This window comes from Mustela nivalis, assembly GCF_964662115.1.
Source record: "Mustela nivalis genome assembly, chromosome: 17".
NCBI classification, from domain to species: domain Eukaryota; kingdom Metazoa; phylum Chordata; class Mammalia; order Carnivora; family Mustelidae; genus Mustela; species Mustela nivalis.
This window is the reverse complement of record NC_139036.1, coordinates 3,980,728-3,996,756: the sequence shown is the minus strand read 5'-3', so window position 1 is coordinate 3,996,756 and position 16,029 is coordinate 3,980,728. Positions and strand designations below refer to the sequence as shown.

General features: G+C 53.4%; 1 protein-coding gene across 5 annotated transcripts; it reads left to right on the top strand.

Moving 5' to 3' along the window:
• The first annotated feature begins 76 nt into the window (after nt 1–76).
• TP53 (tumor protein p53) lies at nt 77–14,258 on the top strand. Of its 5 annotated transcripts, XR_014305053.1 has the most exons (13): nt 87–215; nt 5,633–5,782; nt 9,885–9,986; nt 10,146–10,167; nt 10,258–10,479; nt 11,044–11,230; nt 11,317–11,429; nt 11,658–11,767; nt 12,003–12,139; nt 12,224–12,297; nt 12,641–12,747; nt 12,917–13,111; nt 13,335–14,258. XR_014305053.1 is itself a non-coding variant. In XM_082708246.1 (12 exons), the coding sequence occupies exons 3-12, from the start codon at nt 9,913–9,915 to the stop codon at nt 13,414–13,416; spliced, it is 1,128 nt and encodes a 375-aa protein (XP_082564372.1). In that variant the 5' UTR covers nt 87–215; nt 5,633–5,782; nt 9,885–9,912; the 3' UTR covers nt 13,417–14,258. The 5 variants fall into 5 exon arrangements, 3 of the variants coding, with proteins under 3 accessions (XP_082564371.1, XP_082564373.1, XP_082564372.1); XR_014305052.1 differs by lacking the exon at nt 5,633–5,782 and having other exon boundaries at nt 77–215; XM_082708246.1 differs by lacking the exon at nt 12,917–13,111.
• Nucleotides 14,259–16,029: the final 1,771 nt, after the last annotated feature.

Genomic DNA, 16,029 nt, shown 5'->3' with positions numbered 1-16,029 from the left:
GGCGACTGTCCAGCTTTGTGCCAGGAACCTCGCGGGGGTTGCTGGGATTGGGATTTTCCCCTCCCATGTGCTCCGACTGGCGCTAAAAGTTTTGAGCCTCCCAAAAGTCCAGAGCCACGATCCTGGGCGCAGGTAGCCGCTGGGCTCCGGGGTCACCGGGCGTCCGGCCTCGGAGCGTGCTTCCCGGGACGGTGACACGCTCCCCCGAGGTTCGGGTAAGCTCCTGACTGAGCCAGATGAGTCCCCTCTGAGTCACCGGCTCTCGGCTCCGTGTGTTTTCAGCTCGGGAGAGTCGTGGGGGGCTGGGGGTGGGGCACTGGGGACGTAGCGCTCTGGGGGGCTGGAGCTTTGGCTGGCGGTAGCAGGCTAGGAATGCAGTGCGGGGAGGCCTGGGTGGCAGTGATGGGGATGTTAGGACCAGCCGGACTCGCGGCTGGACAGGACAGTGGAACCTGCAGCGGCCTAAGAGGTGCCTCGCCGCCCCACCCCTCCCAGAGCTGGGTGCGGGAAGCCCTGAAACAAGACGCACAAAGCATCAGGATCTAAGATTTTCGGATCTCGGGATCCCGGGGACCCGTGGCCTCGGATTGTCGAGCCCCCCGCCTTCTGGTGGAACCCCGGGCTCCATTCCGCCGTGGTTATTCGGGGGCCGATGCTGGAAGCCCGAGCTGCGGAGGTCCCCCAACTTCCGGACCTTTGTCCCTTCCCAGAGGGGGTTTCCCCGCCGGCCCCGGCTCCGCCGGACGGAGAAAACCCGGCCGGACCGCCCGTCGCGGGAGTGGGAAGTGCCCCACGCGAGGCCTGCCCGCGCAACCGGGGACACGGCCCAGCCCGGGAGGCCCGCGAGCCTCGTTATTGTGCGGCTGCACCTCTACACTCCTGCCTGCGCCGCAGCGCTTCCGGTTTCTTTTTTCCGGAGCGGCTCACTGTCCCCCGACTGCGGGTAAACAGAGATGTCACGGAGCTGGTCTCCGCTTCCGCGCGGACGGGACCGCTCGCCCCCTCCTCCACTTTTTTCCCCCTCGCAGGACCACTCCGCTGTCAGTCTGGGGCGGGAGGGAGTGTCTGTTTGGACGCCAACCTCGGTCCCTCCCCCTCTGTGAATGGTGCGCTCCACCACGCCGGCTCCGCCGCGCGGACGCGACCACTGCGAGGGAGGGGGCTCTCAGACAGCGCGCCGACGGCAGGCCCCGGGGGTTTTCGAGAGCGGGTGCGTTTGACACTTGACTATGACTGCGACGACGCGCCGTTTGTCTGTGGCCGAGACACGGTCTCCGGCATCCGGCTCGCGGGTTCAGCCATTCCGATTTCCGACGCAGCGCGAACGTCGTGGGGGCGGAAGGGGCGGGCCTGGAAGGGGCGGGGCCCGCCGAGCCGAGCGGAGCCGGAGGGAGCCGAGCGGAGCCGGAGGGAGCCGGAGGGAGCCGGAGGGAGCCGGAGGGAGCCGGAGGGAGCCGGAGGGAGCCGGAGGGGCGGGGGTCCGGCCTTCCGCGCGTGCGTCCTTCCCCGCGCGGTGCTTCCAGCCTGCGCCCACTCACCTGGGCACCTGCCGCGCACCTGCTTCGTGCCCGCCTGTGCGCGTGCCGCGTGTGTGCAGCTCGCTCCGAAATCGAGGCCGCATTTACACTCACTGCAATTAGACGAGTTTTGGCAACTCACTCCCAGCCTGTCAAAATAAAAGTTTTCATCGCCCCCGAGAAGGTGCTCGTGCTTCTCCCCAGTCAGCCGCAGACCCTCGGCTTTACTTTGAGTTCCGTCACCGGTTTTGCCCGTTGGAGAGCGTCGTGTAAATGGACCCACGCCTTCTGTGCTCCCTGGTGTAGGCTTCTGGTGGGCAGCACCCGCGCCTGCGACGTCTCTCCGTGTCCCTGAACGTATCCGTCGTGTGTCGGTGTTCTTGGTCCTTTGTATTAGCACATCTCATCGCAGGACTAAAGCGTGGATCGTTTATCCGTTCTCCTTTCGGTGACCATTTGAGTGGTTTCCTGTTTGGGGTTATTTCGAATAAAGCTGCTATGAATATTCCTGTACAATGCTCTTCATAGTCCTATGTTTTCATGTTTTGTTTTTGTTTGTTTTGTTTGTTTTTTGGATAACTGCTTGGGCATGGGGCATGGAATTGCTAGGTAGGAGTGAGTGGAGACCTAAACTTCATGTTTTAAATTCTCATGTTTCGCAGTGGTTGTGTTCCATTCTCACCAGCAAGAGCCGTCCTTCCTCACATTTGGTTTGTCGGTCTTTCTAATGTGGCGCATCTTTGTGGGGTTTTGGGTTTTTTAATATTTTATTTATTTATATGACAGAGAGAGAGATCACAAGTAGGCAGAGAGGCAGACAGAGGTTGGGGGGGAGCAGGCTCCCTGCTGAGCAGAGAGCCTGATGCTGGACTCGATCCCAGGACCCTGAGACCCTGACCCAAGCTGAGGGCAGAGGCTTAACCCACTGAGCCACCCAGGTGCCCCATCATTGTGATTTTAACCTGCAATCCTCTTAGCTGGGAGCAGTTTCCACGTGCTTATTGGCCATTCCTATGTCATCATGGAAAAAGCTCTTCAAATCTTTCCCCCAATTTTTAAAGTGGGTTTATTTGCTTTCTTATTTTTTTCAAGATTTAATTTATTTTTTTGACAGAAATCACAAGTAGGCAGAGAAGCAGGGAGAGAGAGGGGGAAGCAGGCTCCCTGCTGAGCAGAGAGCCCGATGCGGGGCTCCATCCCAGGACCCTGAGACCATGACGAGCTGAAGGCAGAGGCTTAACCCACTGAGCCACCCAGGCGCCCTTAGTTGCTTTTTTAAATTGTGTTCTGCTGCAGAGCAGTTTTTTGTATATTCTGGATAGGTCTCTTGTCAGTATCTGTGTTTTCTCCTGACCTGTTGCTTGCCTCTGTCAGGGTCTACGAAGGAGCAACAGAAGACTCATCTTCTGTCTTTCAAACGTTTTCTGTGACCTGTTTAGAAAATCTTTGCTGACCCTAACATCATGAAGATACTCTAGGATATTTTTTTTTTCGAGAACCTTTACAGTTTTAGGTTTTATACTTAGGTCTGTGAGCCATAATTAATTAACTTTTTTTTAATGATTTTTATTTATTTATTTGACAGACCGAGATCACAAGTAGGCAGAGAGGCAGGAGAGGAGGAAGCAGGTTCCCTGCTGAGCAGAGAGCCTGATGTGGGGCTCAATCCCAGGACGCTGAGATCATGACCTGAGCCGAAGGCAGAGGCTTTAACCCACTGAGCCACCCAGGTGCCCCTATTTTCTGTTTCTTTGTTCTTCTTTTCAAACATACGAGGAAGAAACAATACCAGTCTTACTAATTTCATGATTAGTTAACTAATTTAATGATATCCTGAGAATCCTGATACCAAAACCAGACAAGGATGTTAAAAGTAAAGAACAGGGGCCACCCAGGGGCGGCTCAGTGGGTTAAAGCCTCTGCCTTCGGCTCAGGTCATGATCCCAGGATCCTGGGATGGAGCCCCACATCGGGCTCTCTGTTCGGCAGGGAGCCTGCTTCCTCCTCTCTCTGCTTGTCTCTCTGCCTATTTGTGATCTCTGTCTGTCAAATAAATAAATAAAATCTTAAAAAAAAAAAAAGTAAACATTCTTGCTATATTTATGTATATGCAAAAATCTGACAAATCTTAGCAAATCAAATCTGGTAATCTATAAAAATGGTAGATACATCCTGACCAAGTAAAGTTTATCTCTAGGTAAACTCTAGACTGCAGTTAAGGTTGTAACATTTTAAAAATCAGCCAGAGTAATTTGCCACATTAAGAGATTGAAGGTTAAAAATCCTATGATCATTTCAACAGATGCATAAAAAGCAGTTAACATTATCCAACACCTATTCGTGTTTTTATTTATTTATTTATTTATTTATTTATTTGAGAGAGATCACAAGTAGACACAGAGGCAGGCAGAGAGAGAGAGGGAAGCAGTCTTCTTGCTGAGCAGAGAGTCCGATGTGGGACTCGATCCCAGTACTCTGAGATCATGACCTGAGCCGAAGGCAACGGCTTAACCCACTGAGCCACCCAAGTGCCCCTATTCATGTTTTTTTTTTGTTGTTTTTTTGTTTTTTTTTATTTTTATTTATTTGACAGAACACAAGTAGGTAGAGAGGCAGGCAGAGAGAGAGGAGGAAGCAGGCTCCCTGCTGAGCAGAGAGCCCGATGTGGGACTCGATCCCAGGACCCTGAGATCATGACCTGAGCCGAAGGCAGCGGCTTAACCCACTGAGCCACCCAGGCACCCCCTATTCATGTTTTTAAAAAGAAAAGAGAAGCCAACCTCCCAGCAAAGTAGGAAAAGGGAAACTTTCTCAGTCTGATAAAGGGCACCCCCAATCAAGTTACCATCAGCACATAATTGTGACAGACTGAATGCTTGTTTTCTAAGACCAGGAACTAGGATTTGATTCTCATCCCTTCAATACTGAAGGTATTGAGCCCCACGTTGGAGGTAGAGACTACTTTAAAAATAAAATCTTGAAAAACTAGGGGTGCCTGAGTGGCTCAGCGGGTTAAGCCTCTGCCTTCGGCTCAGGTCATGATTTCAGGGTCCTGGGATCAAGTCCCACATCAAGCTATCTGCTCCGTGGGGAGCCTGCTTCCCCCTCTCTCTCTGCCTGCCTGTCTGCCTGCTTGTGATCCCTCTCTCTGTCACATAAATAAATAAATTAAAAAAAAAAAAAAGAAAAGGAAAGGAAAACTACCACTAGTGATAAGTGATTTTAGCGAGGTCACAGATTTCAAAAGCAATATACATGAATTATATTTTTATATAATAGCAACCATTGAATCTGAAGTCGGGTAATAAATTATAAAAACAATGCCTCCTGCAAAGCACCCAAAAACATGGCGTACCTGGGGATAAATTGAACAAAAGGTAGACAAGCGTTCTGTATTCAAATTGCAAACTGCTGTGTGAATTTAAGGAAGATTTAAATAACAGACTACCGTATTCCTGGATGGAACACCCAATATTGGTGAGATATCAGGCTCTCCAAAATCATTTAATTTGATCCCAGTCAAAATCCTAGCAGGTCTGTTTGTAGAGACTGACAAGCTGATTCCAAAATGAAAATGTAGTACAAAGTTGGAGATCTTAAACTAGCTGACTTCAAGATTACTATAAAGCTACTATAGGACATAGCCGTGAACAGAAGAGAGCCCAGGAGAAGACCATAAGTGTAGTCAAATGGTTTTCTAACTTTTTTATGTGTTTGAAATTATCCATAATAGGTCTTATGCAATTTTCTTTTTCAGGTTTGTTTGTTTTTTGTTTTTTGTTTTTAGAAAAACACTGATGAGAATAACAAACACTCATAGTCTCACCAAATAATTATAACATTTAACATTTTGTCTTATTTGTGTCCCTGTTTTAATCTACAAGTAATGTATGAATACCATCCTTTTTATTTTTCTTCATTATTCAAGCTAGAACCCTTTGACCAGTACCCCCAGTCCCATGAGCATACGTATCTCCCCCTTTCTGAGAGCATCACTGTCATATCTTTGTAAGTTTTTATTCTTGCCTTTCATATTTTCACATATATATGTTTGTAAGCAGTAAATACAGTTGACTCTTTTTTTTTTTTAAAGATTTTATTTATTTATTTGACAGAGAGGATCACAAACAGGCAGAGAGGCAGGCAGAGAGGGAGGAGGAAGCAGGCTCCCTGTTGAGCAGAGAGCCCGATGTGGGGCTCGATCCCAGGACCCTGAGATCATGACCCGAGCCGAAGGAAGCGGCCTAACCCACTGAGCCACCCAAGTGCCCTACAGTTGACTCTTGAACAGCATGGGTTTGAACTGCATGGGACCACTTATACATGGCTTTTTTCGGATAAATACAGTACAGTATTGTGAATGTCTTTCTTTTTTCCTTGTGATTATCTATAGTATTATCTATAGCTTGCTTTTTTTTTTTAAGATTTTATGTATTTATTTATTTATTTGAGAAAGAGAGAGAGCACGAGAAGGAGGAGGAGCAGGGGAAGAAACAGGCTTCTCCCTGAGCAGGGAGCCCGATGAGGGGGCTCAACCCCAGAGCCAAAGGCAGACGCTCAACTGACTGAGCCATCCAGGCACCCTGTCTGTAGCTACTTTAAGAATATAGTGTATAAGGAGCCCCTGGGTGGCTCAGTTGGTGAAGCATCTGCCTTAGGCTCAGGTAGTGATCTCTGGGTCCTGGGATCGAGACCTTCATTGGACTCTGTTCAGTGGGGAGTCTGCTTCTCCCTTTTTCCCTGTCAAATAAATAAAATGTTTTTTAAAAATATATATAGTATATAATAAATATACAAAATATGTGTTAATTGATTGGTTTTTTTAAATTAATTTATTTATTTGACAGACAGAGATCACAAGTAGGAAGAGAGGCAGGCAGAGAGAGAGGAGGAAGCAGGCTCCCTGCTGAGCAGAGAGCAGGACTCTGGGATCATGACCTGAGCCGAAGGCAGAGGCTTTAACCCACTGAGCCACTGAGGCGCCCCTTGATTGTTTATGTTATCGCTAAGGCTTCTGCTGAGCAGGGGGCTGTTAGCAGTTACATTTGGGGGCACTCAAGGGATACACATGTATTTTCAACAGCACAGGGGAGCGCTGCCCCAACCCCCACATTGTTTAAGGGTTGACTATAGTTATTCTGCATTTGTAAATCACATAAACTACTTATATTACTGTGTTTGGCCTTTTTTTGGGGGGGTACCCCTGCAAACTTTTTTTTTTTTTAATTATTTATTTATTTGACAGAGAGATCACAAGCAGACAGAGAGGCAGGCAGGGGTGGGGGGGAAGCAGGCTCCCCACTGAGCAGAGAGACCGATGCAGGGCTTGATCCCAAGACCCTGAGATCATGACCTGAGCGGAAGGCAGAGGCTTAACCCACTGAGCCAGGCAGGCGGCCCATTGCAAGCTACTTTTTAATCAGCCTGTATCTGAGCTATGTCTAGTTCCATACACACAGATAAATTCATCTCTTCAAACTGCCACAGTGAATGTGTCTTGTGGGTATTTCATGTAGTAGGTATTTCCCTACCGATACATAGTAATGTTTCTCATCATCTCACGGAGAACACTGGCATCAACATATTTGTGCAAGACTTGTGATGCTTCCCTCTTGGAGTGTCTTCTAAGGGGGTCTGCCTAGACTTGGTTTTGTGAAGTAGTAAGTTGCCAGACTCTGCCTTATTACTCTGCAGAATCATCTTTTTTGTTTTTTTGTGTTTTGTTTTCTGGTCATAGCTTTCAACGAAGAAAGTTTGTTACACCAGACTCCGGATGTATTTAGAAGCCTAATTATTTAGAGCTTGGGTGTGGCTTTGGACAGCCCAGGTTCAAATCCCTCGCCCTGCCCCTGGAGAGGTTTCTGAACCTGGGTAAGCGAGTTAATTCCTTCAGCCTCCGCTCCTGCAGCTGAAGATGATACCTGGGGTACTGGCTTCTTGAGAGGATTAATGGGATAAGCCACAGGGAGCAGTGGGCCCCCATGGGGATGATAAGCAACCCCCACTGTTAGGATGGTGGTGGGCTGGGTGCCTCGAAGGAGAGTCTGGGCTGAGTTGGTGGCCTTCCCACCAGGGGAGGTCCTGCCACTCCAACTGTTTGGAAAGTCTGGTTCAGCTTTGGAAAATGTAATGGCCCTTGATTCTCACCCCCCGGGAAGGAACCTGCTCTGAAAAGGTTTTCTAGTGATTCTGCCTGCAGTATAGAACTAATAAAATGGGACAGTCCTGAAAACGCACAACGTTCGTTGAGCTCTTATTATGTGCCAGGCACTCGTCTCAGCTCTGTGCGATCCCCATAATAAGTAGGGTGCTATTTTAAAGCAGAGGACACTGAGGCCCAGAGAGGTTAAGTAACCTCCCCAAATGACACAGCTATTAGGTGGTGAGCCTGGGATGCAGGCCTAGCCTGCTGCTCCTGTGTCCGATCCTGGGTACTTTTCACCAAGCACATAGAGATGAGCAAAACTCCATGCCTGTATGTGAGAAAGCCGAAAGGCTAGCCCTTGGGGTAGGGGAAGTTGCCCTGCAAATGTTAGGTAATAGTACAATGTCAAACTCAGGGCTTTTGACTTCTGAAACTCCCTTCCATGAAAAATCTCAAAGTTCTTTTGATCACTGATGCGGGGCAGAGGTCCTGGTCCTTCCTCACCAAGCAAATGTTCGGGATCTCTCCCCCGGCCACCCCCTCTTGCCTTCTTCCCTGCACAGGCATTGTCCATCCCTCACTCAGGCCAGTTAGCGATGGCAGCTGTGATAAGGAGCCCTTTGCCAACCTCCTCACTGGAGAACTTTTTTTTTTTTTAAAGATTTTTTTTATTTATTTAACAGACAGATCACAAGTAGGCAGAGAACCAGGCAGAGAGAGGGGAAGGGAAGCAGGCTCCCCGCTGAGCAGAGAGCCCAATGCGGGGCTCTATCCCAGGACCCTGGGATCATGACCTGAGCGGAAGGCAGAGGCTTTAACCCACTGAGCCACCCAGGCGCCCCCGAATGGTCATTTTTAGCAGAAGTTCAGTTGCTCACCGGTGTGTGTGCTGTGGGCAGATCCCTTCCCCTCTCTCTGAGACGCAGCTTCCTCACCTGTGGGGGTCACACCTATTGGGGGGGGGGTTGCCTAGGGCGGCCAGTGTGGTTCTCTGGACAAATGAATTAACACACATAAATGGATTTCACAAACTCTTATGTACATAAGAAATCAGGCCCAGGAGCAGGTGAATGTTGGGAGGGCAGGGGAGGGTGATGGTGGGAGGAGCCACAGGGGTAGGGGTGATGGGCTTGTCCCCGCTCTATAAGACACAGGTCATGAACAGGGACATCCACAGGGGGCGTGTTTTTTCCGAAAAACTCATGTCAAACTTGGGGAAGATGTCAGGAGGCGGTGGAAGCATAGCCTGGTAGGTGCCCGGGCCAGGACTGGGACCACCCCTGTGAACTGCTTGCTCCATCGACAACCCCGGCTCACAACCCAGGCACAGCCATTCACCAGCTCACCACAATCAGGGAGCCCGACCGGTCAGTCTTTGGGTAGCCTGGGCAAACACGCCCGAGGAGCTGTGAAGATGAGGTCCCAGAACGTGCCTCCCCCAAGACAGTGGCTGACCCCAGGGTTCCCAGTAGAGGGAACCACCAGTGTGGGGTAAACCGGACTGTGTCTGGTAGCAGAGAAGGCTGCCAGTGGCTGGAGAGTGTTAGAAGATGAGGTCAGAGAGGCAAGCCAGGGAGTCCTAAGCCGGGGGTGGGAGTGGAGATGGCGGTCCTTCAGGAAGCTTCGTGATGAAGGGGGTCAGGTGGGGAATATGGGCGTCTGGGGAGGTATTCCCCCCTCCCCGGGTGGAGGATGTGGGCTGATATGCTTCATCCTTATTACCAAGACAGAGGGCAAAAGTAGGGTACCCTTGGACGCCTGGGTGGCTCAGTGGGTTAAAGCCTCTGTCTTTGGCTCAGGTCATGATCCCAGGGTCCTGGGATCGAGACCCCCATTAGGCTCTCTGCTCAGCAGGGAGCCTGTTTCTCCGTCTCTCTCTGCCTGCCTCTCTGCCTACTTGTGCTCTCCGTCTGTCAAATAAATAAATAAAATGTTTAAAAAAAAAAAAAAAGTAGGGTAACCTTTCAGGAAGGCTGTGGACCCCCTGGTGGGAAGCCTGGAATTCCCTCTCTGGTTATCTTTGTGCCTTGAGGACAGGTGGGCTGGGCTGCGCAGTCGAGAGGCTGGGCAGGCGCAACGCCCTGGCTCTTGGGGAGGCCGAGGCCAGGGCCATGGCATCTTGGACCTGGTATGGTGTTGGTGGAAGTATCCACCCTGCCTCAGGGTTGGGGGTCCCGGGGTTGGGTGTGTCTCACTTGGAACCCCCACTTTGCTCTCCCCAGTGGCCACACTCCATTCCCAGGAGCTGCAATGCAGGACCCACAGTCCGAGCTCACCATCGACCCCCCTTTAAGCCAGGAGACATTTTCCGAATTGTGGAACCTGTAAGTGGAAGGCAGGGCAGGCTTCTCACCAGCCTCCCGGGACCACTGCCCCATCCTGCCCGTCCTGCCCACCCACCCCGATCCCCAGCCCCCTGGTAGATGCCCGTGGGGGGGGTGGTGGGCAAACGCCCGCGCTGACTTCCTGCTCTTGTCTTCCAGGCTTCCTGAAAACAATGTTCTGGTAAGGACGGGATGTAGGGAGAGCCAGTGGGGGCCTGCGGGGCCGGGGGCTGAGGACCTGGCCCTCTGACTCTTGTCTCCGCACCTGCAGTCCCCTGCAGTGGATGAACTGCTGTCAGAAGGCGTGAACTGGCTGGGAGAAGAGTCCAATGATGCTCCCAGGATGCCGGCAACTCCTGCGCCCGCAGCGCCCGGACCCGCCCCCTCCTGGCCCCTGTCATCTTTTGTCCCTTCCCCGAAGACCTACCCTGGCGCCTATGGGTTCCGTCTGGGGTTCCTGCATTCAGGGACAGCCAAGTCTGTTACTTGCACGGTCGGTGGCCCTCACAGGCTGGTTTCCATGGGAACGTTGGGTGCCTGGCCACACGCCCCCTGGCTTTTTCTGTTCGGGACTTTGGGGTGCCTGTCCAGTCTGCACTTGCTGTCAGTCTGACCTGTTTAGTTCGGGACCTTGGGCTTTTGTCCTTCCCATCATATGGGGCCCTGGATCTCTCCCTCGTTTCCTTTGCTCATTCAGCCCTTGGCTCTTTAAAGTAAGCTTCTAGGGCGCCTGGGTGGCTCAGTGGGTTAAGCCGCTGCCTTCGGCTCAGGTCATGATCTCAGGGTCCTGGGATTGAGTCCCGCATCGGGCTCTCTGCTCTGCAGGGAGCCTGCTTCCCTCTCTCTCTCTCTCTGCCTGCCTCTCTGTCTACTTGTGATTTCTCTCTGTCAAATAAATAAATAAAATAAATCTTAAATAAATAAATAAATAAAGTAAGCTTCTAGGATGCAGACCCTCCAGCCCGGCCATGTCTGGCCACCTCTGCACACCACTCGCAGCCTCCAGGGGGTGTTTGGGCTGTTTGTCCGTCCCCTGACCCCTCTCCTTTCCTTACAGTACTCCCCCTCCCTCAACAAGCTGTTCTGCCAGCTGGCAAAGACCTGCCCCGTGCAGCTGTGGGTCAGCTCACCACCCCCAGCCGACACCTGCGTCCGGGCCATGGCCATTTACAAGAAGTCGGAGTTTGTGACGGAAGTGGTGCGGCGCTGCCCCCACCATGAGCGCTGCTCGGACAGTAGTGATGGTGAGCGGGGCGGGGGCACAGACCGGGCAGGGCCAGTGCCCGGAGACCTCAGACCCCTGACTCCTCCCCGATGGCTCTGCTTACAGGTCTGGCCCCGCCTCAGCATCTCATCCGGGTAGAGGGAAACCTGCGGGCCAAGTACCTGGATGATAGGAACACCTTCCGGCAGAGCGTGGTGGTGCCCTACGAGCCGCCCGAGGTCTGCTTTGGTGTCCGAGCTCTCTGGGAGGGGAGGGCTGGAGGGGCTTGTCAGGTGGGACATAGGGGGGCTTTCTTCTCCTTATTCAACATCTCCACGGCCCCTTGTGGGGTGCAGAGCTGGATGGGTCATTCCCATTCCGAGGTGGGGGAAACTGAGGCCTGGGGAGACTACAGTCCAGCCCCCGGGGGCGGGGCAGCCTGACCGCCGGCCTGTCTGCTGTCTCAGGTGGGCTCCGACTGCACCACCATCCACTATAACTACATGTGTAACAGTTCCTGCATGGGGGGCATGAACCGCCGGCCCATCCTCACCATCATCACTCTGGAAGATTCCAGGTAGGGCCCCTTCCTGCCTTACCCATCCTTCCCACTCATTCCCGTGCCCACATATGGACTCTTCCCGGCTGCCCGCTTCGCGCCCTCTGCCTCCCCCGGTTTCCTTTCTGTGGCTTCAGAACCTCTCTGGCCCTGTGGCTCCACAGAGGATGAGGGCGGTTGGGATTTGAGGGGGTGCGGTGAAAGGGCTCACCTCCCTCACTGCCGCCTGCTTCTGTCTTCTTGCCTGGGGTAGTGGTAATGTGCTGGGACGGAGCAGCTTCGAGGTACGCGTCTGTGCCTGTCCCGGGAGAGACCGGCGCACAGAGGAGGAAAATTTCCGCAAGAAGGGGGAGCCTTGCCCCGAGCCGCCCCCCGGGAGCACCAAGCGAGGTAAGCAGGCAGGACTAGAGGAGGCAGGGGGAGCACAGGAGGGTGCATTACGGCTCCCAATGTGCCCTTCTCTTGTCTTCCCAGCACTGCCTCCCAGCACCAGCTCGTCTCCCCCGCAAAAGAAGAAGCCGCTGGATGGGGAGTACTTCACCCTTCAGGTACCCAGTCTGGCGGGGACAGGCAGGCTCCCACTCAGTGGGACCGGAGGAGGGAAGAAAAACTGAATGGAGCAGACGGGAGGCTGGGCCCTGGTCCTCTGTCCATCCTTCCCTCTGCTCCTGTCCCTGATCGTGGAAGTGAATGTTGCTGGCTTGAAGATGGGTTTCAAGCCCGGCTCCCAGAACGCTGGTTTCTTTCTGGGCTGCTCTGCCTGCAATTAGGCCCCCTGCCTTCAGGGGGCAGCCATCCCTCGCTGCGGATTACAGTTTACCTCAAGCCAACAGGGAATGCCCTTTGGGCTTTGCCTTCACGCTTTTCTCTCCCTCCCCTCCCCTGGCACAGATCCGTGGCCTTGAACGCTACAACATGTTCAGGGAGTTGAATGAGGCCTTGGAGCTGAAGGATGCCCTGAATGGAAAGGAGCCAGGGGGAAGCAGGCCTCACTCCAGGTGAGTGACTGGGGCCCTCACCCAGCCCCCAGCCCCTGCCTTCCCACCTTGGAAAGCCACATGATTCTGTTCTTATCCTACCTTCAAGGTCAAACGGAGCTGATGCCCTCGCGGTGGGGGCGGGGGGCATGGGGCCCACCCTGCCCAGACTCGCTTCCGTCTCCCACAGGTCGATCCCACAACCCGGTTCCAGCCTTGGGAGGTCCCCAGACCCTTCAAGGGGTGAACAGTGGGTACCTCTTTGTCATTTCCGGCAACCTCTAGTGCAGAGCTGGGGAATCAGCTAGGGGCCTGATAACCATGGGGCAGTATTGGACACAGCGGGGTTGGGACAGACCCCCCCAGCCCAGCCAAGTACGAGCAGGTCCGTGTGGCCTTGCAACTGCCCTTCTTGGGTTCCGTTTCCTTGCTTGTCAGGGGGTGGGGGAAGAGGGAGAGAAAACATGGAAGTGCCCCAGGTGCTCAGCCAACATGCCTGTAGCTGGCTGCGGCCATTTTAACTGAAATTTCCCTTAGCCTACATCTAGGACAAGGAGCCCCAGCCTCCCACTCACTGATGTCACCTCTCCCCGCCTGTCTCCCAACAGCCACCTGAAGGCTAAGAAGGGGCAGTCTACCTCCCGCCATAAAAAACCGATGCTGAAGAGAGAGGGGCCCGACTCAGACTGATGTCCCCTGCTTCCTGCGGCCCCCGCCCCGCCCCTGCTGACCCTTCCCCACCCCCCCACCCTCCCTCCCTGGCATTTTGGGGACTTGGAACACCTACTTGGTGTGTTGACTGCTTTGGTACAGGTGTACCCCACAGTAGCCCGGGGTTCTTCCATCCACCTTGCCCTAACGCGCTCCTAAAGGAGGTGGCCTCCAAGGTCAGTTGGTTGGGGGGGACGTAGGACGTTCCAGCTGGTTTTTAAAGATTTTTACTGTGAGGAACCGTGGGAAAGGTAGGAAAATGTTCCTGAATGTCAGGTGCATTTTCGAAGCCATCACAGACTGGGCTCTGAGCCCAGTTCTCTACCGTTTTAGCCAGTGGTTGAAACTTCGTAATTTCATAGTCCATTTTTATGAAATTCTGATAACCATACCTACCTCACGAAATTTGTTGTGAGGGTGAATGTCTGACCCCCCCCAAACAGCCCTTTTCTCCCATGGTGCCTGTGCCTTGGTGCCTTCGTGGGTGTCATTGGTTCCCTGTCCCTGCTGGTGGGTCGGGTGACAGCTTCTGTGATGGGCAGCTGGCGAGGGGTCCCCACCTTGCTGGCATGGCCAAATCCTGTCTAACCTCCTGGGGAGCCCCGGCACCCCCAGCATCTCATCCCATCTCGCAGCCCGGAGGACTGATTCCATCCCATGGTGTCGGGTCTGTATCTGCCGAGGGCTTTTGCCTCCCCGCCTGGTTCTGGGTGAATTTCTTCTGCACTCTGCATTCATCACCCATACCCCATCCTCCTCTTCCCCTTTTATATCCCCTTTTTGTACCGATGTATCATTTTACAATAAAACTTGGTACCACCTGTGCGTCTGCGGGGCGGGCACCTGGGCTGGCTGTGTGGGGCCTGGTGCGCGGCAGGGGTGAGGAAGGAGGGAACGCTGGGAGACAGCCACCTGAGTGTCCCGGGAGCGTGGGCTGGGGGGCGCCCAAGGCCGGGGCTCCCGGAGGAGAACAAAAGCTGGAGACTGGGTCAGTCTGCGGGCTGCATGACAACAAGGGAAGGGGGGGACTCCATTCATAACTCGGGAACCAACTGTCCCTCCTCCCCTCCCGCCAGGCCTGGCACGAGGTTCTCTCCTGCCCCTGCTTCTAGGATTGGGCCGCTGCCCCCCTCCGTCAACCTCTCACCGAGGATTATGGGATTTAAATGTCTGATTTAGCAAGACTGAGCCTCTGGGGTCGCCATCTGCTCCACAGGAGAGGAACGGGACACCTGGGTCCCCGAGGGGAAAGGCGGTGGGCGACGTCAGATGAAGAGAGGGAGCAGGGGAGGCCTGCCAGCCTGGGCCCCAGGAAAAGTGGGGGCGGCTAAGGTGAGGGCTGGGGTGTGGGGCCGGGGCCTTCCCGGCATCCCCTCAAACTGGGCCTGATGCCAGGCAATTCAATGAATTGAAGCTTTAAACTCTGCCAAGAAAACCTTTCAAAGGGCTTCTTGGAGTAGGGAGGAGAGCTGAGGTTGGGGAGCCCAGCACCCCCTCCTGTCCTATTCCTCGGTGCTGCTGGCTCCCAGGGAGGGGGGCTGGGGATGAGCTCTCCCAGTCCCCCGCTGCTGGCCGAGCCAGTGCCTGGAGGAATGGCCAGACAGTGGGAACATGGCTTGGCCCACCTCCCTAGAGGTGTGGGGCGGGGGGGAGTGGGGTGCTAAGGTCTGGAGAGGCTTCTGAGGCCACTGTCTTCTCAGCCTTATCAACCAGGCTTTGAGTGCCTGTGGCTTGCCCCAAGGATCCAGCTTCCCTGGCCTCAAAACTTGCCTTCTTTCTCTTTCTCACTGGGGAATGCCAAACACTCCCCAGGAGACTTGGAACCATCTCCTTGAGAGACGGTTCTCCTGCCTTGGCAAACCAGAGCTCTCGAAACTCATTTTGTCTCCTCACTCTGCTAGATGGGTCACCTTGGAGCTCCCTTCTGACCAGCGTCCAGCACCCCTGACTCCCATTTCCCTGCCTGTGGCAGACACAGTCTCTGCCCTCAAGCTCAAAGCCTGAGCCCAGTACCACTGCGATCCAGAATGCTAACCAACTTACCTCCCTGATTGCAGGAACACAGGGTTCCCAAAACTATGAGACCCAGCAAAAGATGTACTCTGAGGAAAATGCATAGCCACAAATGCTTTCATTATTCTAAAAGAGAGAGAGAAATAAAAGGAACCTAGCGTGCATCCTAAAAAAGAAACAAATTGTTGGAAGAGAAAGCAAACTTAGTTGAAAGGGTAAATCCAAAAGCAGGAGCTTAGGGGGAATAAAAACCATTATTTTAAAAGAGGAAAGAAAGGTGCCTGGGGGGCTCAGTTGGTGGAGCACGAAACTCTTGATCTCAGGGTGATGACTTTAAGCCCCATGTTGGACGTAGAGATTAGCTTAAAAAAAAAAATTAAAAATAGGGCCCCCTGGGTGGCTCAGTTGGTTAAGCCTCTGCCTTCAGCTCAGGTCGTGATCCCAGGGTCCTGGGATCGAGCCCCACATCGGGCTCCGTACTTGGTGGGGAGCCTGCTTCTCCCTCTGCCCGCTGCTCCCCCTGCTTGTTCTCTCTCTCAAATAAAATCTTTTGAAAAAAATTTTAATAAAAATTAAAAA

What these genes read in the sequence shown, in the direction of transcription:
- TP53 (XM_082708245.1), top strand. Translation starts at nt 9,913, where the DNA reads ATGCAGGACCCACAGTCCGAGCTCACCATCGACCCCCCTTTAAGCCAG. An exon ending in ATCACTCTGGAAGATTCCAG is followed by an intron (nt 11,768 to 12,002) that starts GTAGGGCCCCTT and finishes TGCCTGGGGTAG; the next exon opens with TGGTAATGTGCTGGGACGGA. An exon ending in CCCCGGGAGCACCAAGCGAG is followed by an intron (nt 12,140 to 12,223) that starts GTAAGCAGGCAG and finishes TTGTCTTCCCAG; the next exon opens with CACTGCCTCCCAGCACCAGC.